The 22,962-nt window shown below is 35.0% G+C and overlaps 5 protein-coding genes and 1 non-coding gene across 9 annotated transcripts in view; 4 read left to right on the top strand and 2 right to left on the bottom strand.

Moving 5' to 3' along the window:
* LOC145593554 (pentatricopeptide repeat-containing protein At4g17616-like) overlaps nt 1–22,962 on the top strand; it is a 113,077-nt gene that overhangs the window by 3,190 nt on the left and 86,925 nt on the right. For 2 of the 4 annotated variants that reach the window (XM_081649821.1, XM_081649829.1), the window contains 2 exons: nt 90–180; nt 1,059–1,614. The exons of 1 other annotated variant lie outside the window; for it this stretch is intronic. The gene's annotated coding sequence lies outside the window, so the exon portion shown is untranslated. Of the gene's footprint in view, nt 1–89; nt 216–1,058; nt 1,616–22,962 lie in introns of those variants that run through there. One more of the 4 variants, XM_081649836.1, reaches the window with a different exon arrangement.
* Nucleotides 2,142–5,275, top strand: LOC145593478 (peptide methionine sulfoxide reductase A1-like). Its single transcript, XM_081649726.1, has 2 exons — nt 2,142–2,927; nt 4,803–5,275. The coding sequence occupies exons 1-2, from the start codon at nt 2,373–2,375 to the stop codon at nt 5,052–5,054; spliced, it is 807 nt and encodes a 268-aa protein (XP_081505852.1). The 5' UTR covers nt 2,142–2,372; the 3' UTR covers nt 5,055–5,275.
* Nucleotides 5,930–10,794, bottom strand: LOC145593488 (putative complex I intermediate-associated protein 30). The gene is made up of 7 exons (XM_081649739.1): nt 10,550–10,794; nt 8,939–9,052; nt 8,340–8,390; nt 8,023–8,114; nt 7,108–7,188; nt 6,930–7,028; nt 5,930–6,282 (listed from the first exon to the last, which is right to left on the bottom strand). The coding sequence occupies exons 1-7, from the start codon at nt 10,599–10,601 to the stop codon at nt 6,094–6,096; spliced, it is 678 nt and encodes a 225-aa protein (XP_081505865.1). The 5' UTR covers nt 10,602–10,794; the 3' UTR covers nt 5,930–6,093.
* Nucleotides 11,948–14,686, top strand: LOC145593497 (chlorophyll a-b binding protein CP29.1, chloroplastic-like). The gene is made up of 2 exons (XM_081649750.1): nt 11,948–12,601; nt 14,235–14,686. Exons 1-2 carry the CDS (start codon nt 12,095–12,097, stop codon nt 14,589–14,591), a joined length of 864 nt encoding a protein of 287 aa, XP_081505876.1. The 5' UTR covers nt 11,948–12,094; the 3' UTR covers nt 14,592–14,686.
* On the bottom strand, nt 15,676–15,757 carry TRNAS-AGA (transfer RNA serine (anticodon AGA)). The gene has a single exon. It is a non-coding gene; the product is annotated as a tRNA-Ser (tRNA).
* LOC145580146 (uncharacterized) lies at nt 17,820–21,700 on the top strand. Its single transcript, XM_081637513.1, has 3 exons — nt 17,820–18,119; nt 18,464–20,194; nt 20,876–21,700. The coding sequence occupies exons 2-3, from the start codon at nt 18,472–18,474 to the stop codon at nt 21,301–21,303; spliced, it is 2,151 nt and encodes a 716-aa protein (XP_081493639.1). The 5' UTR covers nt 17,820–18,119; nt 18,464–18,471; the 3' UTR covers nt 21,304–21,700.

Here is a 22,962-nt window from a genome sequence, read left to right on the forward strand (position 1 = left end):
TTGGATTATTGTTTCCTGTGGTTTTCACGAGTGCAATTTTTATGAATATTTGTCATATTTATATCTATTAATTTTGTCTATTTGTGCAGAACTGAAGCTTGCCACTTTGGCCATTGCACTAAATGCTGCAAGCAAACGTCAGGCAAATGGCAAAGAAATATCAGTTGGATCTATATAGAGGTTGGGGATAGCCTCTGTCTAACTTTGTATACAAGGTATTAGTTACATGTTGATCGATGGTAGTTGTATATTTCTAGGACATGATTAGCATATCAAAATGTTGTGTACAAGTAACATGATCAGAGATCGTAAAACAGTCAAGTAAAAATATTAAGAAAAGTAGAACTCAACTATTACTTGTGTACAAGTAAAACACTACCTTGTCTTGTCCTTTTCTCATATGGATTTGTTCTTTAAGATTGCATACTTTGCATTACAGGATAAAAATATCTACTGTTAAGTTGAATATTCTTTTCAACTTTATGTCCATTATGATAACATGTGAACCATAACCTTTTTTATTTTGCGTTCAAACCTAACTATGATTTATAGTATTGTTAAATATACACAATTTTTATTTAATTTTTATAAATTTGGATATTTTTGACCAAAGTGAAGTTGATTAGGTTTGACCACCAAAAGTCAGGTACTTCCAATCATCTTGAGGCGGAGGTAGTCTATTCCCTCATATGAAAGTTGGTTATTTTGAAGATGAATATTGAAATCTGAAAGAGGTGCTACACTACATTATATTGGTTGTTTGAAAAAATCTATCCTGTCTTTATATGGATTATGGAAGTTGCCATCATCTTTTTTCCCACTTACAAATTGTTTTCTTGAAAAATAGTAGATAGGATTTGGTAGGCTGGTAGCATTATCTTAATATTGGTTTCAAGGTCAATCTTTTGTGGAATAGATAGTTGGTCATACATGATTTATTTAGGACATCTTACTACTGAAATGGACAAATTAAGTCCATATTCAATGTTTAGATAGATGACCTGGGTTGATCTCATTTCAAAATGCTGATGTACATTGTTGTTGCTTGTGCGTTTCAGCTTGTTGAATATGTGGAAATACATGCAGGCACACTCAGAATCAAGAACAGTACCACAGAACCTGTTTGATTCAGTACAAGCTCACTCTTGGATATTTGGCTTAAATAATACGAAGCACAACGTAATGGATAAACTGAAGACGTCGAGGTTGAGCTCAACATGATTTGGTTGGTGAACTTGAATTAGTCAATATTCAAATCAAACTCTAAGTTGAGATCACAATGGCATCAAAATCTGCTAGTTTGACTTTGGAATTTTACCTGAGGTGCATTAGCCAATGTAGCTTGTGTTTTCATCCATTCAATCTACAAGGAAGTCCAACAAGTTATGTGAGCTATAAAGCTATGAGCAAAACTTAGCACATGAAGAAATGTGTATGATTTTGAGTAGTTAGATTATCTCAATAAGCAGTTGAGTTGTGAAAAGCAAATTTTTCTTTTTACAGAAATCATTGGTTGAATTTCAAATATTTGTAGCTCTTTTCCTCCTACCATTTAAGAGTTTGTAACAAGAAAGGAGTCACTTTTGGTAGTAGCATGCCCTTTTATTCTTATATGATCATTAATCTATTTCTGCAAACCAAAGTGTTGGGTTAAATTTCACCTTTTGAGTCCAATAATTCTCCCTCTTTGCTTTAGAACTTATAATAATGAAATAATCTAACTTGTTTATGAATTAAGGAGTACTTGAGCTAGACCCAATATTTTAATACTCAATAGTTTGAATGAGTAATTCGTTAGAATCCTAAATATCTATTTATGTATAGCATAGTCAATTAGTCATGGACTCATGCAATTGAATAGAAACAACGAGTACAATTTGATAATTTGTCTCTTCATATAAACCCACCATCGTATTATAAAATCCTTAACCCACCCCATAATAATCAAATACACACAGCGTAATTAGATTGTTACATACGAAATATAAAGTACGGAGTATTATTTTTAGCATATTCCAAATATCAAGGAAATTACATAAACGATTGATAAAGAGAGATATATGAATCGTCGAGCACCACGTCACTCAATCCAACCACACACAATCAAACAATAAAACAATTTGCCAAATGCCCTACACATTCCCTCACTCGATAAGGTTTAAACACTTTAAACCCCACTTTTCTCCCAAATTTCTCATCAACAAATTCTAGAACTCAACAAATAATTCGGATTACCCACTTGGAAATGTTCTTCAAGAACACTTCAATCAATTTCGATTCAATTCATTGACCCATTCCACTTAAATCCAGAGAAAACTTACACGAAAACCCAGAAATTATAAATTTAAATTAACCCAGAAAAAATAAATACAATGTTGAAAACCATAACATCTTCATCTCCTTCACTTCCACTTCTCTTCAAATTCAACAAATCTTCGTCATCTTCATCTTCTTCTTCATCTACCTTTTCTGGGTGTCTTTCTCTTCCTTTCTCGAAACATCCAAATTCGAACCCACTTTCACCATCACCTCGTTCACTCTCTCTCCTCAATTCCTTCAAAAACCCCATGAATAATCTCCTTGGAAAACTGGGTTTTGCTTCTAGAACCTCTGAAACTATGGATTCTTCGTCAATTGCGCAAGGCCCAGATGATGATTTGCCTGCTCCTGGTCAGCAATTCGCTCAATTTGGGGCAGGTTGTTTTTGGGGGGTAGAATTGGCATTTCAAAGGGTACCAGGTGTGACCCGAACTGAAGTGGGTTATAGTCAAGGGTTTACTGATAATCCTACTTATGAAGATATTTGTACTGGGATGACTAATCATTCGGAAGTTGTTAGGGTTCAGTATGATCCTAAATTGTGTGCTTTTGATAATCTTCTTGATGTTTTTTGGGCTAGACATGATCCTACTACCCTTAATCGTCAAGTAAGTTCCTTTATTTTTAAGGGTACTTGAATTTTGTTTTTAATTGAATATTTTTGTATTTATTGTAGTGTTTTTTTTTTTTTTTTCTGGGGTTTATGTGTTTGATTGATTAACAGTATGTTGTTAATGAGGTTTTGAGATTGTTGTTAATTAGTGATTTTGTGTTTTTAGTTCAAAATTGGGGTTGAGTTTGATGTAATTAGCTGAAATTTGTGGCCTTTGTTCGAAATTAATAGCTACATACTATCCTTGGATGTCTGAAAATTTGCAGTGGTGATAATGATATTGCCTATTGTTAAAGAAGTATCATGTTTGAGGTTGAAACTTTGAGTCCTTTATTTAATGAAGATCGCAATGTATTTCTGAAGATTTAATTTTTGGAAGTCATTAGTTTGCTAAAGCTATATAATTAAGTGTAAAAGTTTGCTAAATGAAGCATATGACACAGATACAGAGTGATACATAAGTGTCAATCAATACTTTTGGTCTTTATGATTGCAACATTTGTATGAGGATGCTTTTGCTTTGAGAAAAGATGCGTACAAAAATTTGGATAAGAGGAGCAGTTAACTTGAAAGGGGAAATTTTGGGAGTTTGTGTGAAGAATGTCTTTGGATGCTGGCAGTTTTTTTTAATATGTAAAATTTGTCTGCTGGAGCTACTTTTATGTGTAGGCCCTTCATACTACTAACTAGTGGATTTTGTTTAAATTATAGTATCTTTTGGGAGTATAGCATTATCTTGTTGAAATTTTTTGATAATGTAAGTGTATGCGTTTCCAAGACTTGTCTTTTGCTATGTGACTTTATCAGGTTGTAGTTGAAGATGCTAAGAATGTTTCATATGTGGACTGAGAAACTGTAGGCAAAGTAGTATGTTAAGAGAGTTTAATGTCATATGTGATGGTAGATGTAGTTGTATCGACGAAATTGGGTTGGGGTACTTGGAGGAGTTGGAGGTTTTTGTCAGAAGGATGTATGTTTGAGAGCCCATAGAACCAAAATGGAATTTTGACTTGTTGGCTAATATCATTCAAAAACCCTGTGGCTTCTAGTTCTTCAAAATTGTAAAAAAAAATAATGTACAAGTATTTGCATGATCAGAAATTGAGCAAGTTGAGGTCGATGCTTCATGATGACCAAATTTTTATAAGAATATGGTTATTATCAATGAGCGACATTTGAATTTCCTGTAGATACTAACCAGCTAGCTCATCTGGTTGTTGGAAAGTGCATAGGTGTTTTAAGTCTTGTCATCTATGTATTCCTATTTGTTTGATCTTTGGAGCATATATTGGTGGAGGTGTGCCAGTTCTTAAGCTCTGCTTGTTGAGATGTGGTCTTAGCATCGATAATTGACGGGCTTGACAGAGTTGACACCCTGGGATGTTGGTGGCTTGGTGCAGTGGTGCTTGCATTTTCTCATTATTTATTCCATTTTCAGAAGTTTGTCACTTTCGCATTCTTGAGATACTGTGTGCTTAAGGCATGCAGATCACTTGTAATGTGTCACCTCCATGAACCAGAATCTTCGGATTTCTGTCTGGCCTTTTAATTTTTTTTTTCACTCCTTTTCTGATGTCGAATTCTGTGATTTTCTTGTCTTTGTCTGCCTTTAAAAGAGTTTAACATCACTTAGAAAATTTTAAAAGTTAAACTTGTGAAATATTGATGCCTTTATTCTTCGTTTATTAATTATTCTTTGTATTTCCTCTGGGGTTGAGGAGGTGAATATGGGGTATTAAGATGTCCAATCTGTTTTCTTTTTGCCACAGAGAGATTGCATGAATTCGAGGTCATCTTTTTCATACAATTGGCGGAGGGAGGAATCACGGATGAGTTGGTGCTGACTTCTTGACCTTTTTGTTGGTTTCAGGGGAATGATGTAGGAACGCAGTACAGATCAGGAATATACTTCTATACACCTGAGCAAGAGCAAGCTGCAATTGAATCAAGGGACCGTCAGCAAAAGATTCTGAACAGGAACATCGTGACTGAGATTTTGCCAGCCAAAAAGTTCTACAGAGCTGAGGAGTACCACCAGCAATACCTTGCCAAGGGAGGACGATTTGGATTTAAGCAATCCACTGAGAAAGGATGCAATGACCCTATTAGATGTTATGGCTAAGTTCAACCTTGGGTACTCAAACCCTACTTGGCTTGGGACCTTTTTCTTGGTTAGAATATGCCTAAAATTATGTGTATAGCGAATCTAGTACTCTTATTTTGCTGGTGTGAGATTCCTGTTAGCTCACAGGTCACAGCCTTCTTGTAACTATTCGCATGACTTTGAGGGGCTGGTTATCCTGTGCATATTATATTATCTATTCCAGGAACTTAATATCTGTACTGCCTTGTATTGGATGCTTCATCTCTCTAATATAACCTCAGGGAAAGATGTATTAGCCGTGGTGTTTACGGATGTAATGATGTATCATTCCCCCATGTATATAAAAGGGTAAGCTTTAGTGCCAAAATCAGAACCTATCAATGGATATCTCATTTCTGTTTCACCTATGGTAGTTGCTAACTTGTTCTTAAAGCATTTTCTGCTGTCACGTAGTAACGCACTTGAAAGATGCTGGTAGTGATGATGGGAAAAGGGTTGTTTGTTAGAGTCACTTTAAATCACATCATGTTGTCAATGTTAATCACATAAAATTGGGTATTTTGGATTTGAGAAATCATGGAATACTAATGAGATGTAACAATTATGGTATTTTTTTCTCACTCAAAGCAAATTTAACTATGAACTTTGATGATTCATTGTCTCTCCATAAGTCTTCCTAACGAATTTCCTAGCCTTTTAGAATCCAAGGAACAGTATGAGAATAATAATATAAAAAAGAAAAAAAAATCAATACTAAATCATTCACTTGCAGACATTTGATCACAGATTTCTGACTACATCCTGTAAATCTGTAATTGCTATATTATTTATCTCACTCAATTTTCAAACAAAGAAAGGAGATTGTTGTTGCACTGGAAATAAGCTTCTTTGCGTACACCAAAACCATGTACAGGCTTGCTTTTGTATGTGGAGAAGAAACGTACACAAAATCCATGTACAGGCTTGCATTTGTATGTGGATAAGAAACGTACACAAAATTGGATACAAAGTTTCATACACGACTGCCTTTATTAAATTTTTGCGATCTTCTAACAACTTACTCATTCCTAGCAGCTTTAATCCAATCAATTTCCACTCTGAAGTCACCTGGCCCAGACCTAGCACCGGGTACACCACCTTCAGCATTTACTGATAGTGACATGCCGAGAACACGAGCTGGATTCATTTCCATACTTGCGTCAATAACATTGCCCCTCCAGGTCGGTAGATATCGAGCTAGAGGAATCTGAGAATGACAAAAAATTCCATTTAAAATCTGTGAAGGCTACTTGCTTTATATTAAATGAACAGATAAATATTGAATCATGCAAGTGATCTCCATCTGGAGATATAAGAGAAACTTTACACAAGAAACATGTTTGGCGCCTAGCTCCTAGAATATAGACAATATTGTATTTAAACTCTGTTAAAAGAAGATTGATGTGAGATCACAGAAGAGAACAAAATCATCTTTTGGTTGTTTATAGTGTTAAACCACAAATATGTTACTATGTTGGCTAATGCCTTATTCATTCGACATCATTCAGAAGCATAAATTCTGTGGATCAAAGTGTTCATGAACTCTCTACTAAGCTCAGCTACCCTAAAGTCCTAAAATGCTATTTCTTTTTAATGCATGCAACAACCAGCATCAGTCCATCACCACTCAGTATAGATCCTTCCATAAGCTTCTTATCGATGCATGAACTAGATAGAAATAAGTGGCAGTAAAGTTTCAATGTGTAAAAACATATCCGAAGAATACCAACTGCGAATAATATGCTAGCGTAGCGAACAACAAAGTTGATGAAATGTATTCGAGACAAATTTTTAATATTCTAATGATAATGAAATGTATCAATGATTATGAGTTCCAGAGTATTCAAAACTTGCCTTAGCAATGTACCAATTGCCAGCAGGAACGTAAACAAAAGCCTGCCAAGAATTGTCTTCCTGCTGCCCAGGGGAATTTACCCAATTTTCTGTATAAATCTAGCAAGAAATTTTCAGGAATTTCAGTGGGACCTTATAGATTAACTCCTTTTTCCAGCATGAGCAAAGGAAAACTCACCGTAGATATGTAGCATCGTCCATCTCCTTTAAGTTTTAAGGCTATTGTGTCATATGAATCCAAATCAATGAAACCATTAAACTGAAATGAAAACAAAGTACAGGTGTGAGATATGTGGTGCCATTGGAATTTCTTCCAAATATCAATGATAAAATAATGTCATTCCCTTCCGCTAATATGTTACTCAGTTCATTTGTTTCTTTAGCATTTAGCATGTTAATCCCATCATTTCTTTTTCATTACTAAGGGAACCAGTTTGTACAGGACATGACGAGCTTCAATAAATATTTGTATGCTTGAATAGATTTCTAAAGGGTTTGAGCCATGCATTTAATTTTTTTAACGCAGGAATGCAGCATCAAGGTCAACAGCTAAGAGCCTAAGAGGGTGGCTAAGTTGCCCAGAGAAGGTCAAAGGGACACAAAACTGTTCAAGCCTCCCCCCGCCGGGGACACAAATATTAACAGAGTACAAAAACAGATATACAAATAATACATTCAATATTTCAAGAATTATGAATTCCAGTTCTCAAGCACCTCTGAGATTGGAGAATATATGTTATAAATGTTTATTCGTGCAGTTGTCAGATTACCTTAAGCTTCACCAAAGTGTCCAAATAAAATTAAAATACTTCAGAACATATTGTGCTGACTTGAATATTAAGAATATCCAAGACCATAGATAAAAAGAGGGAAAAGGGGGCGTGGGATAACACTAATATTATATTATTATACTGACATATATGTAGGCAACTGAAAAGCTAGAGAATTCAAAGCAATGATCGCCTTCTTGAAATGTATTTCACAAGACAGAACATAAATTACATAATAGACAAGAAATTTGTTCATGCTTTGAATGCCATCAGTCATTTGCAACAGTACACAAATAATTTACAAATTTTGTAGCAATGATTACCTTCTTGGAACGCATCCCACAAAAGCCACTTCTACTTATGTTCCATTTAGATCCCTCCATTACATCCAAAGAGAGTGTACCAGAGAATAATCCTATAAAAAATTGTCAGTAACAAAAATCAGCAAAAGAAGATATAATTTTTCTGTTCTGTTCTGCCTTTTCTTTTCTTGTATTTTATCTAATATACAGGATTATATAATGATATACAAAATACTAATTAAAGGAGACACTTTTCGCAAAAATTATCTCCTAAGCCAGCATTACCATTTCAAGAGAGGCAGGGTGCACAATAATATTGAAGTTTTATTTAAAAATACCTTTGAAACCATCTCCTTCATCAGTGACTTCCAATGACGCTGAAGACAAACCTGGAGAAAATAAACAGTAAAACTGTCATACAGCTTACAAAAGCAGTTAAATGCTTGAAAAGCACCAGCACAGCCTGATATTACAAGTCACAAGCCATATGAGCTTAATGCCTTAATCTACAGAATGATTAAGTCAATTCTGCTACAAATATAAATTATTCAGTTAAATCCAAGTTCTGTTTTCACAAGTTTGGTTTGCCAGTATGTCCTTAAATTCTTATCATGAATATGGTTTATATGGATGCAGTTAGTTCAACACTCGTGAAAAAAGAGTGCATCAACTTTTTGTAACCACCATAAGACTTCATCCATGTTTACTTAACACAAGTACACAACTGATGATGGTAATGCAGAGGACAATTGCCTCAAGCATTCGGCATAGACCAATGAAAAAATAGAAGGATTGTATTTGAGTATTATGTCTAAAAATCAATCCCAAGCACCAAAAATATTGCCTTTCAGATTGAAGTATTTTGTACCAAGTATATAGACCACACTGCAGAGAATATGACACGATCAAAGTGACAGTTACCTGAATATGCACGTACCTCCATATTCTGAATCTGAGTAAAGATGCCATTTCTTGATCTCTTCTTTACAATTGAAACTGAAAATATACTTTTCACTAGGGGGCATCAAATCATCAACATTCCATGTGAGAGCTGCAACATGACCAGCAAAAGATGACAAGGGTGTAAAGTGAATCATACAATATAGACAATGAGAAAATCAACCCTGAAATATTATCCAGCATAGCACCCTGCCAGATAACTTGATATACATAACCAACACCAAAGCTTCCCTAATGCTCCTACAGGAGCTCTCACCTTGGTAGGGGTAAGGGGGTTGGATATACACAGCCTCACCCCTGAGATTTTAGAAAGGATACTTCAATTAAGTAATTGGCGATCCGAGAGGACCAAGACAGAGAAATTGTCTACACTATACAGCTTCACAATTTTAAAGAAGAGCAAAGAGAGTTGCTATATTTTATTTCATTAAAACACAAAAGCCAAAGACTAGTAAAGGTTTGGTTCCAAAGGAAAGGGAAAATATTTATCAATGTGCAATATTAAGACTTAAACCCCTAAAAAGCACTCAAAAGACAGCCAGATAATTTTGAGGAAGCAGGGAAGGAATAAATCAACCAATCTATACACATACAAATAGGAACAAGACTAATCGATGGCTAAGTTAACTATATAAAAGAAGCAAGCATGACCACAGATACAACAATACAATGTTGATGCGCAATATGGCAACTGCATTCTATTACAAGTGTAATGGCAATCTAATTATATCATCATGCACAAGATACCAGAGGCTGTAGCAGCATCAATCTCTTCAGAGAAGTTCTAACCATTTGAGTGGGAGCAGGCACTACTGAAAACAATTGGCACTACGAGTTTCACAATGTTGCTCCATTTTGACTATTGATTAATGCCAATCAAGAATTGATTACACAAGCATGCCAGTTGATTAGAGTTTTCATTGATGCTTTCACAAAATATCATGGTGTACTGAGTTCTGTAAGGTGGTAATTCTTCCCAAATGATGGCCAACATCGAGGAGCCAAACCTTTGCATCACTAGGTGAGACAAGAAAGTGGAATTACATATCTAAAGAATTTTACTAGCAGTGGGAATGATTAACCTTGGGATAACCTCTTTCCCCTACCACCCTTGCACCAACCTCCCCAAATCCTTAAACAACATTGTCTTCCACTCTTATTCACTATATCCATGATTTAAATCACTACATTGTTTGAAGTTTCATAAAATGCAGCAGGCGAAAACCCGGCTCGAGTTTTCCAATCTATCTCCATCAGCAATATACAATTCTCTACAGCTTCTAACACTAATATAGAATTTTCAGCAAATTAACTCATCAAAACCACTATAATTTATCTCATAAATAACCCAAAAACAACAACAATAAATTGCACCAACCTATTAATCAACCCATTTCTTAATCTTCCAGGAAATTCCCACATCACAGAATTTAAGACACAATCATAAAAAATAAAATAAAAAAAAAAAAAAAAAAAAAAAAACCACATTCCAGGAAAAACAATAAAAAGAAAGATGGGATTGAAACTTAAAAGCAAGAACATCAGATTAATAAAAAATAAAGATTAATTGGAAATGGGTGTAATATACCTTTCTTGGTAGCATTCAAAGAAGCTTGTATAAGTGATCGAAACCTCGACATTTTTTACTTCTTTCTAAACAAAAATCAAATCTTTTCTTCAAAGTTTCTCCGAATTTCTTCTAAAATGGTTGAGACTCCATTGTTAGCTCAGCTCAATGATTTCTGCATCGGTTTTGCGCCGCCGATTTCCGTTGAAGCTCAGCTGTAATAACCAAGGAAACAAAAGAAAGAAAGAATGGCGAAGAGCCGAAGACAGAGCAACGAGGTCGATACGACGTCGTTTACAAAGTTAGCTAACAAGGTTTTGGACTTTTTGGGTCAAACCTTGCTTTATTTGGGTTTTTGAGTTTGGGGCTGAGGCCTGGAGAGTAGTGGGTTTGAGTAAACCAACCTCTCTTAATTTTTTTAATTTTTTAAATATATATATATATATATATATATATATATATATATATATATATATATATATATATATATATATATATATATATATATATATATATTATATATATATATTTTTAATTGTTTACCTTGGAATTTTATATTTTTGTAGAAAACTTTTTGAAAAGGGTTTTAGAGACTAATTAATACTTTGAATTAAACCTTATTATTAAGTACAAATAGTAAAATGTGCGATGTCGAACAAATAACATATGAGTTATGGAGTATAAAATGAAAATAAGTATGAGACACTTGGCGAAATTTTCAAATTCAAGTTTAAAGTTCAAATGTAACTTTGCTCATTCTTAACAAACTCTTGAGATAACTATCATTACCATCATTTATTATTTTCTACTAGGCTACTAGCAGGAATTTACAATTTTACGATTTTGTAGGGGAGTTAATGATATGATTTACATTCCAAACTACCTTCTCCTAGACTATACACTTCTGCACTTATATGTTATTCTTTTTGTTGCTTGGGCAAATGAGTAAAGAGTGGATAATTGTAGTATTTTACTCCTTTGAAAGCCAATAATATAATCATTTTACAAAAACTCAAATACTAGGAATATACTGATTTGAACAACCATGAGTCCATGATTGACAGGGAATAAAAGTTTACAAGTCATCTCCTTGTCATGTTGTTGTACATATTAACATTATAATAAAAAAAATAAAGAAAAAAAAAAAAAAAAAAAAAAAAAAAAAAAAAAAAAACCTCTTCTGCACTAAATAACCATGCTAGAACTCCATTTAGCGTAAATAAAACTATAAATTATACACCCAAAAATCTAAAATGCAAATATATGTGCAACACATAAATTTTCAGGTGTAAAAATAGGGTAAGGGCCCCATTTGGATGAAGAAGTGTAGGATGTCCAATCATTCTCACAAAGGATAGATAAGAGTCTAGCAATATCACATCCACAACCCTCCAAAATCAACCAAAACCAACTATTCAATTGTCCACAAAATTGCCACACTTCATCACATACTACCCTTCACTTTACTAAATATCCTTGTTACTTCCTTTTTTCCTACACAAAACATTAGCCTCATTATCACACACACATCTTTACTCCCATAGCATCCACTAGTCTAGCACCATCATGGCTACCGCTGCCCCGGCCACCGCCTCGTACATCTTTGGAACCCGCATTACCGGCCCAAACCCGGGCAAAGGAAGGTTCCAAGCCTTATTTGGGCTTGGCAAAAAGGCCGCCCCACAAAAGAAAGCGGCCCCAAAGAAACCAATAATAGAAGAGGACCGGCCCGTGTGGTTCCCGGGTGCTGAACCACCCGAATGGCTAGACGGAACAATGGTTGGGGACCGTGGATTTGATCCGTTTGGGCTCGGCAAGCCCGCTGAATACTTGCAATTTGACTATGATGGGCTGGATCAGAACCTTGCTAAGAATTTAGCTGGTGATATTATAGGAACTAGGATTGAAAATGCTGACATTCAGCCCACACCATTTCAGCCTTACACTGAAGTGTTTGGGATACAGAGATTTAGGGAGTGTGAAGTCATCCATGGTAGGTGGGCCATGTTAGCCACTCTTGGTGCTCTTTCTGTTGAGGCTCTTACTGGTGTTTCTTGGCAAGATGCTGGAAAGGTAACATCTTTATTCAATAAACATTATATTATACTAGTACATGAAATGATTTGAGATTATTGATAACATATAGTTTGATTATAACATTCTACCTCAGATTGATAATATATGGTTTGAGATTATTGATAATATAGCAAGGTTGACAGTTCAAATTCATCCGTTTGTGCTGTTTTAAGTAAGATTGTCAGAATTCTGAAGGTCCATTATGAATTGGAAAAATTGCCCAGAATAATCCGATCTTTTGCCCGTCCGCTGAAAATAATCCCACCTTTGGATTATTTTTTAATAATCCCACCTTTATACCCATTCCGCTATAAATGGTCCCATTTTACTTGGAACCGGTTGAGCAGGTATTTTTTTTTTTTTAAAGTAGAATTTACACGAGTTGCTCCTTGATTAGTCAAAAAAATAAAAATAAAAAAGTAGTAAAAAAACCACCACCGCCACCTAAGCCACCCCAATTCAGCCACCACCACCCAACCTAAACCCTAGAACCACTATCCCACCCACACCTGAAACCACCAAGCTGACCGGAATCCCACCGAGCCAAGCCAACCTAAACCCAATTACCCATTAACCCAAGTACCCAACCCCTTAACCACATTAACCATTTAACCCAACCCCTCCTCTGTGGACGACGACGACGACGCGGCTGGAAACGGTGGACGGGGGAGACGCGACGCGACCAGAATCTGGGGATGGGGGAAGTCGGCGCGTCGGAGCTGGGTTTAAGGGAGTTGGTGGGTTTTTCGCGGACGGAGCCTGGGTTTAAGGGCTGGGTTTTCACGGGGGTAAGAGTGAGGGAGAGGATTGATGGTTCATGGGAGGGGAGGGTAAGCCGGAGCCGCGTGAATGGGGTTGGCCGGTTGGGGGTTGGCTTGGTTTCGTGAGGATTCGAGGGTGGTTCATGTGGAGGTTCGTGAGGGAGGGAGGGGTTCGAGGGTGGTTCAGGGAAGGGGGTTCGATTGTGGTTCAAGGGAGGGGTGGCAGGGGAGGCCGGCGCGCCGGGATTGGTGGCAATGGAGGCCAGCGCGCCGGATTGGTGGCAGGGGAGGTGGTTTGGGTGGTGGGTGGTTTCTAAATTAATTAATTGTTTTTTTTTTTTTTTAATTTTATTTTTTTACTAATTGGGTGCCGACACGTGGCTAGTAACTTGCTATAACAAGTTAACTAACCGGTTGGGACCAATAAAAAAGATCGGGGGGTAAAGGTGGGATTATTAAAAAATAATCCAAAGGTGGGATTATTTTCAGCGGACGGGCAAAAAGTCGGATTATTGCGGGCAATTTTTCCTTATGAATTTCCTGTGTCAATTTGATTATAGAGTCTCCATTTGAACTGGATCTACGAAGTATTGGAAATTTGAGTAATCACAAGTATTGTTTCCATATGTCATGAGTTGTAACATTGTATATTCCCTCCGTCCACAAATAATAGTCGTACATGATTTATGTGACTCGAAGTGGACCTAGGGAGTACTAATTCAGTAATTCTACACATAACTTATCTAGGAAAAACTTGATAATGATGAAGTTGTACAATATGAAGTATTAGATTCTATAACAGCATGAAAACTATAATTAAATAATAATCTAAACTTATACTAATAATGAAAATAAACAACTTTGTGCAGGTAGAGTTGATTGAAGGAGCATCCTACCTAGGCCAAAAACTGCCATTCTCCCTAACAACATTGATCTGGATAGAAGTGCTACTAGTTGGATACATTGAGTTCCAGAGGAATGCAGAGCTTGACCCAGAGAAGCGCCTATACCCCGGCGGCCAGTACTTTGACCCCCTTGGCTTAGCCGCGGACCCTGAGAAGAAGGAGAGGCTTCAGCTAGCAGAGATCAAGCACTCTCGCCTCGCTATGGTTGCCTTCCTTGGCTTTGCCATCCAAGCTGCTGCCACTGGAAAAGGCCCTCTTAGCAATGTTGCTGAATTCTTAAGTGACCCTTCTAACAACATTTTCAAAACCTTTTCATCTTAAACTATTCCTACGTACTCCTATTATTAAGAGTAACAATATTGTACACCAACTACGTACTCCATATGTATTATTGATATATTTTCTTATATTCCTTATATTCTCGTCTTTTTTATTTTAATCCTCGCTCTCTTTTTTGGTCTACCCCAACATAAATGAGGATGTTATTAGCTCATTTAGCTGTGCTTGTGCATTTCAGTTGTAATATGTACATTTGTTACACTTTTAAAGAACAGTGTAATGTACTTGTATCATTTTATTATATATCCTCTGCATTCAGATCATTTTTAATGAACAAATAATAGTATGTACGTGTAAATATGTTCATAATCCTAAGTATTACAGTTAATGTCTATTGATTGAGGCCTAGGATTAATCTATATACTCTATCACGAGGGTGGATGAAATTCAAAACCGTAACTATTGTGTCACATTGGCTAATACCATGTTAATTGCTATAGGATTAATTCAACCAAAAAAAACTTAAACCGATAGTTGAAGTAGAAGATTTAGCATTATTAAGTCAAATTCTAGCTCAGCCCTCATCTACATTGAACTTGGTTAGAATAATTTAAATTACTAAAATTCTTACAGCTGGATCCAATCAAAATAGAAGAATATCAACAATTATCATACATACAATCACTGATAATGAAAACATAATCAATTAAAATCTTTTTGGATACATTGGATAGCCCATAATTAATGAGAGCTATCCAATATCTTATCCATCATCTTACATTGAATTTGGCTAAAATTATTTAAGTTACCAAAATATATAATTTCAACTAAATCATACAAAAAAGGGAAAATACCAACAATATCATGCATATATCATTTGCAATTAATGAAAAATGGAAACAAAATCAATAAAATCTTTATGAATAATTTACATAATATATATGCCAGCCTAGCTTGCATTAATACATTGTTTTAATTTAATCATGTACAATGTACACTTTTTTTTGTTCATATATAACAAATTAAAGTTAAATAAATGAAATTTATTTTAAGATATTAACCTTTTTACTGTAAAAAAAATGAAAAGATTAATATTAGTAGTTTATTAAAAATAAAAAAATTTTTGCGTGGACGGCAGGATTCGAACCTGCGCGGGCAAAACCCACATGATTTCTAGTCATGCCCGATAACCACTCCGGCACGTCCACAACTTGTGACTTTAAGTCGTTTATAACAATATAAATATCCTGTAACAGTGTCATTTCATTTATTTTATTTTTTCACCTTGCCTTAAAATATAGGAGTACGAAATATTTGCTATTGTATTAGAAATTTTGATGGCCTAAGAATTTTTTAATTTTGTATCATACAATATCTAACCCATTTATTTTATTTGGTTTGTCCCAATTACCTTTCCCAATTCTTTATTTAGAATAGTTCACTTTCATTTTACGTAATTTTTAACAAAATTTCACACATATATATTCTGCGAAAATTGTGTGTCCAAAAGATGTTGGTAAGCGTTTTAAGATTGTGGGAGTATATGTATATCAGAACATTTTTAGTACACACATGGTGAATTTACTTAATCTAGATGCATATATGTGTTATTTGGTTGGCAAAATAAACCTAGGAATTAAAATTCTTTTGCATTGTTTGATTGACAAATCATTGGAAGTAGAAATTTCATTTCTTACAAAATGAAGGAACTTAATTACTACATAGAGTAGGGCTGAGCAAAAGTGCAAAACTACCCGAAAAACCGATCCGTAACCGTTCTGAAAATTAGAGTATCCGATCCGATAACCATGACGGTTCGGGTACCCGTTCCGATAATTTGTTATCGGGTATGGTTATGGCCTTATGGGTATCATTTTAAAATTAACGGTTACCCAATCCAATCCGATAAACATTTTTTTTTTGTTTTTTTTTTCCCTACTTAAATCTATTAATATAAATCTAAACTTTTACTTTACTTTATAATCACTTTATAATATCAATGATTAGTAATATTATTAATAATTTGGTCAAGATCATATGGTATTGTTTTTAATAAATTAGTTGTAAATTATATCATAATAACTACATAATTAAGTTTAATTATCATTATTGGATATCTTATTGGGTACCTGATAATCGATCCGAAAATCCGGGTACCCGAACTTATCGGTTTCGGTTATGGGTATCACTTTTAGTGATTTTGGTTATCGGGTACCCGAACCAATAGTACTAACGGTACGGGTACCTGTCCCATGCTCGCTCACCCCTAACATAGAGAGACCTAACGTAAGTGGAACATCACATGGGAATTCTCACTTCCATTATTAACGAAACATTGTTTAGTTGCATTCCTTAGGAATTTCTATTACACGGGAATATAAATTAATAAGGAATTTGCGAGTCCTACATTCAACTAAACGAGCCCATAGTTTAATAACCATACTAAAATAAAATTAGGTAATCCAATTTTACATTGCTTTTAAAATTAACTAATTCCACTTAAAGAAAGTAAATAAGAGTTCAAATAATTGATTCTTAAAATAATGTTTCATATTGAACTTAGTTTGAAGGACTTAGGCCCTGTTTGATTCACCTTAATTTTGCTGAACTGAAATTATTTTTACTGAACTGAACTTATTTTTACTGAATTAAATTTAATTTTACTGAACTTAAATTATTTTTACTGAACTTAAATTATTTTTACTGATTTTGTATTATAATTCTTCTTTAAGAAAACTGAATTTTACTGAACTGAACTTATTTTTACTGAACTGAAATTATTTTTACTGAACTGAAATTAATTTTACTGAACTGGACTTATTTTTATTGAACTGAAATTATTTTTACTTAATATTATTTTTTTTAAGGTGAAAAGAACAGGGTCTTACACCTCTAAGCTCTAACTATGTGATTATTAAGACTCTTAAAAAATGATACTCGGTTATGTTAATAATATTCACAAACCTTATTATTACTAAAATTAACTGTAATACGTAGTAAATCAAATCCTACAACGTTTACAATAAAATTTTCAATTTTTCAATCTGACAATGGCATATTAAATTGAATCAAATAGAATTGTATGCAACTAAAACTATAATTGTTGTATAAGAGACCTATCTATTTTTTTTTATATTTTTCGAATAAAGTACTTAAAAAAAATAGCCGAATTTCTGAAGAAATTGTGCAATTTTCGACCAATGGCCAATCTAGACCTAAAAATTGAAACAAGAGAAGAAACGCCAAAAATTAATTAATGTTACACAGAACATCAACCCAAAACAATGAAACATACACAAACAGAAAAAGACTGGAAAACAGTAGTGGCTTTTGAGTGATTACTGGATTAGCCGCTGTTGTATAACAATTCTCCAACCATTTTCAAAACCTCGTTTTCCTCGACCCAATTAAATTCAAAACAGATATACTAGAGAAAGAAAATCATAGAGAAGGAGATATGTAAATTAATTGGGTAATTCATGTTGATGATGATGATACTTTTAATTCGAAAATGACCAAGAAATCACCATAATTCCAAGGTTTAGAGCTGTTTTCTTTTTTTAATTTCAGGTACATTTCTGTCTCCTTAATTTTTAATTTTTATTGGATTTCATTAATTTTCAAAAACCCATTATTTTAAATTCTTGCTTTTATTGATCCTTTGCTTAAATTATAAGTTTTTAGTCTAATTTTTGTTGCAAAAAACCCGTTAAGATTATTTTGTTCTCACTTAATTGCTACTACGTAGTATGTATTGCTTGGAATTACTGATAATTTTGATGTGATTAGAGTTAACCGCTAGTTTACAATGTATTAATTGATTGTTTATACTATGAATTTGGGATTGTAATTGTTTGATAAAATGAAATTGATGTTATTTTGGGTCATTTGTGAATGTTGATGTTATTTGCCAGAATCATAAATGGCCTCAATTGATCCCACCACTGAACCATCCAAAGAAGCATATAATCATGGGATGGCACTTGATGTTGATAATAAGAGAGTCCAATGTTGCTACTGTGGCAAAATTGTTCCGGGGTTTAACCGCCTTCAGCATCATTTGGGAGGTATAAGGGGGAATATAACCGAGTGTCCGGATGTTCCGGTTGAGGTGAAGGACTTTTTTAGGCATAGCTTGGTGTCTGTGAAAGTAGATCACTTAGTGAAGGAGATTGGTGAGTTAGACCACCCTAGTCCTCCTCTAAAGAGGACTTGTACCTCGAATGTGAAAGCGAATGGGGTGAAGTCACAGCAGGCTGTAAGCCCTCATAATGGTACCACCATTGCTAGAAGTAGTTTGAGTAAACCAACTTGTTACTACAGAAGAAGGTTGACTTCTCCAAATGGTAAAGCTGGCAAAAAGGAGCTAGATTCGGACTCTATTATGGGTAAACGAAGCATTGGTAGGTTTTTCCTAGAGAATGGGATTGATTTTTGTGCTGTCTCATCTCCTAGTTTTAGTAGCATGATAAGCAATTTTCTAAAAGGTGGTGAGAGTAAGCAGTTTATCCCTAGCATTGCTGAGCTCCGGGGTTGGATATTTGATGATGAGTTATGCGAGATAGAAAATTATGTAAAGAAAGTCCGGCTTACTTGGCCTCTAACGGGGTGTAGCATTCTGCTTGATGGGTGGACTGATCATTTGGGTAGAAGCCTGATCAATGTTGTTGTTGATTGTCCAGAGGGGCCTATTTACCTTCGATCAGAGGATGTTTCACCCTCGACAAAGGGTGCTAATGCATTGCAAGTGTTACTTGAAGCTGTTCTGGAGGAAGTGGGCATTCAAAATGTTGTTCAGATTGTTGCTCACACTTCCTCGGACTGTTTAGAGGAAATTAGTAAGCAGCTGATAGAAAAGCATCGGTCGCTTTTTTGGACAGTTAGTGCAACACATTGCTTGTCACTTATCTTAGACAAGATTGCGATGATTGATTCAATAAAGCTGACACTGGATAATGCAAAAACCATTACTAAATTCATTAATAACCGTGCTGCAGTACTGATGCTGTTGAGGAAATATGTTAGTAGTCATGATCTAGTTAGACCCTCTGGCATTAAATCTGCTATGCCTTTCTTGACGTTAGAGAATATTTTGTCTGAAAAGAGTAATTTGGAGCTCATGTTCACTTCCTCTGAGTGGCTGCGCTCGTCTTGGGCATCAAGTGTTGAAGGTCAATTGGTTACTACTTTGATCAATGATAGCTCCTTCTGGGCTGGGGTTAACTTAGCTGTGAAAGCATCCATTCCATTAGTGAGAGCTATATCCTTGATTAATGAGGATGGTACACCCAATATGGGATTCATATATGAAACGATGGATCAAGTTAAAGAGACAATCTGTGAGGAGTTTGGAAATAAGATATCTAAGTATACCCCAATATGGAAAATAATTGATGAAATATGGAACACAATTCTGCATAGTCCCCTTCATGCTGCTGGATACTTCCTTAACCCAAGGCTCCATTATACTGAAGACTTTTTCTCTGATACTGAAGTTGCAGGTGGCCTTCTTATCACCATCGTTCGGATGGCTGCTAATCAGTCTACCCAGGATTTGATATCTCGGCAGCTTCATGAGTATGCAGACTGTAAAGGTGATTTCAAAGTCGGAACTGATAATGACAGTAAAGAGAGATTCTCTCCAGGTTTGTAAGTAAGGCTTTGCTTGTTTTGTCTTAATTTAGTTAGATAACTTCAAGCTCCATGGAAGAAAGAGTCTTTAGTTGATTAATGACTTCTCTTTTTCACCGAACTTTAAGTTTACTATTTTCTATTACCAAGCTTATGGTGGGGGTGGACTGATGGAAATATGGGGTGTGACTTTGGTAACATTGGCCTTTTGCGCTACATATACATTGGAAGTTAGTTTATGGACAAAATAGATAGCAATGAAGTGAATGAACTATATATTGTCAGTTAGTTATGTCTGTTTAAATTAAAAAGTACAATGGACTGAGTCAAATGTCGCGCTATGTTATACGTCTTCTTTCTTACTTTCTATTGGCTGGGAATCACAGCCTAATGAAGTGACTTTCACTAAGGGTTTAATGAAAATTGCCTCATAGAGTCTTAGCTATTGTATGGCTTAGGCTGCAGACTTCGAAACCCTTACCATGTCTCAGGCAGAGGGTCAGAATGTTAGAAACATTGTATAGTTATAGTTCATACTTTCCATAAGTTTTATATTCCTGAATTTACTACCTATAGAAGTTGAACTGTAAAGATACCATTTTGGTCACATGTTATTCATTCTGCTATTCTATTCTAATTCAAGTGATATTTTGCTTGTACGGTGATACCCATAACAAATTTTGAACTGGCTGCAGCAACTTGGTGGATGCGTTTTGGGGGCCACTGTCCTGATCTGCAAAAGCTTGCTGTCAGAATCCTTAGCCAGACCTGCAATGGGGCTGAAGTTTATGGTCTAAGAAGAGATATAGCTGAGAAACTGCTATCAAGCAAACGAGAGATCTTGGAATACAACAGACTGCATAACCTGGCATACCTTCATTACAATCTCAAGTTAAAGCAATTCAAGATGAGGGCAAAATTTGACATTGTTAGTGATGTAGTAGTTGACCCGTCAGAGGACTGGATTGTAGATGAATCATATCAGGCTGAGGGAGATGACTCTGAGAGAACGTTTCGTACAATCCTCAGGACAGGTTCTGGCAGCACAAGCCTGATAACTACTCTCAAGGAAGGATGCTCTTCTGGTGTTCCGCCAAAGGCAGAACCAACGTCTGAAGTCTAATTTATGAAGCCTCAAAAGATCAAAAACAAGAGGGAGCCTTTGTATTGGTGAAATGTGCTCTTGTACACTATTGTACACACACATACTGATGTACAAAATGGTTCTGGCTCTTAAGTTAGAGGATGAGTTTTGGCATATAATGTATGTCCATTGTCTCCCTTTATAAAATAGAATCAGAAGACTAATTAGAGTGAAAAGCTGCTGTTGTAGAAAATTAGTTTCTTTAGTGTACTGTTCTAATTTGCTATCAGAAATTGCTGTTTGTAGTTATAGGACTGTAGACAGACTATATTAGGAACTCTGAGATAATCAAAGATTGTATAGTTTTATTTACCTGTATAATACTTGTATGATCCTTTTTCTTTTTCAAACTTAAGCAATTAGTATTTTAGTACTATATTTGTATTTTGATTAGAGGCTTCAGGTTGTGGAGCTTGCTGCATTTGCAGCTGCTGAACTAGGCAGAACCTGTTTACTTGACAAAATTATTGCCAAAAAAGAATGGAATTCAAAAGATAATCTTGTATCCGTTGTTTTCTATTTCAGTGCTTACCATTAAGTATGTAATCATATACTAGTATATTACTATATTTTTCAGGTTTATATCTTATGAGATGATTGTTACATTATGGGGAAAAAAAATTGTGTAACTAAGCACTCATCTTGTCCAAGTTAACTACGAAGTATATTTTTGTTGGGTAACAACGCACATCAAATACTACGTAGATAGTTTTTTTTTTTTTTTTTTTTTTTTTTTTTTTTAACAAGAGAAAACTAAACTAAATATTACAAAAGGAAAACAATTTGGTTCTACACTCGTTGGCTAGCAAATGGGCTCTAGCCACTTGTTCCCTCCCTACCTTCCAAATGATACACTCCTTAAAAGAGTTTCCTAGTCTGCGTATATCATTTACTGTCCACCGGAGTCCAATATCTGTTTGCTCAGGAGTTTGTAAGCTATGCACTAATATTGTTGAGTCAGTGTAAATCTTAACCCTCTCATAGTTCTTCCGATGAGCCCAGATAAGCGCTTGCTGGCAAGCTTGGAACTAGTTAATAAGGTGGTAAGACTTATATAATATAAATAAATATATATAATAACTAGTTTTGTGCCCCGTGTGATATGCTTCATTTGTTGGCTGATAAGTTCCTTCTGTTGGCTGATAAGTACATTTTGTTGGCTGATATATTCTTCATGTTGGTTGATATCTATATTTTGTTGGCTGATATATTCTTTTTGTTGGCTAATACGTTTTTTTTTATTAATATCTGATATACTTCTAATGTTGACGGATATCAGACATCAATTGGTTGATATGTTTATTTGAATGGCTGATATGAATATTGTATCAGCTAAGAACCCAAAATGTATTAGCCAACAACCAATCGTCTCCCAAAATATATTAATATCTCAAATTTTCGACATTGTAAAATTATCAAAAGTGGATATTAATAAAATTTACATTGAGACGATTCAATTCAAACAAAATCCTACTTGATCATGTTTTATCATAATTAGTGTAAAAGTCAAATGGTGTAAACTTAAAAAACGGAGGATAAAAAAATAAAAAATAAAGAAACGAGTAAAAGGATTTGGGTACCAAAATTTGTTTTCTCTTTTTTCGACCTGAATCCGTTGGGGCCAAAATTTGAAGACCT

This window comes from Chenopodium album, chromosome 2, assembly GCF_948465745.1.
Source record: "Chenopodium album chromosome 2, dcCheAlbu1.1, whole genome shotgun sequence".
In the NCBI taxonomy this organism is placed as follows: Eukaryota; Viridiplantae; Streptophyta; class Magnoliopsida; order Caryophyllales; family Amaranthaceae; genus Chenopodium; species Chenopodium album.

Excerpts from the sequence above, each read along its gene's own strand:
- LOC145593478 (XM_081649726.1), top strand. The coding sequence starts at position 2,373 with ATGTTGAAAACCATAACATCTTCATCTCCTTCACTTCCACTTCTCTTC. Across the intron at positions 2,928-4,802 it reads CTACTACCCTTAATCGTCAA|GGGAATGATGTAGGAACGCA; the intron begins GTAAGTTCCTTT and ends TGTTGGTTTCAG.
- LOC145580146 (XM_081637513.1), top strand. The coding sequence starts at position 18,472 with ATGGCCTCAATTGATCCCACCACTGAACCATCCAAAGAAGCATATAAT. Across the intron at positions 20,195-20,875 it reads TAAAGAGAGATTCTCTCCAG|CAACTTGGTGGATGCGTTTT; the intron begins GTTTGTAAGTAA and ends AACTGGCTGCAG.
- LOC145593497 (XM_081649750.1), top strand. The coding sequence starts at position 12,095 with ATGGCTACCGCTGCCCCGGCCACCGCCTCGTACATCTTTGGAACCCGC. Across the intron at positions 12,602-14,234 it reads CTTGGCAAGATGCTGGAAAG|GTAGAGTTGATTGAAGGAGC; the intron begins GTAACATCTTTA and ends AACTTTGTGCAG.
- LOC145593488 (XM_081649739.1), bottom strand. The coding sequence starts at position 10,601 with ATGTCGAGGTTTCGATCACTTATACAAGCTTCTTTGAATGCTACCAAG. Across the intron at positions 8,391-8,938 it reads CTCAGATTCAGAATATGGAG|GTTTGTCTTCAGCGTCATTG; the intron begins GTACGTGCATAT and ends TATTTTCTCCAG. Across the intron at positions 6,283-6,929 it reads GCAATTGGTACATTGCTAAG|ATTCCTCTAGCTCGATATCT; the intron begins GCAAGTTTTGAA and ends TGTCATTCTCAG.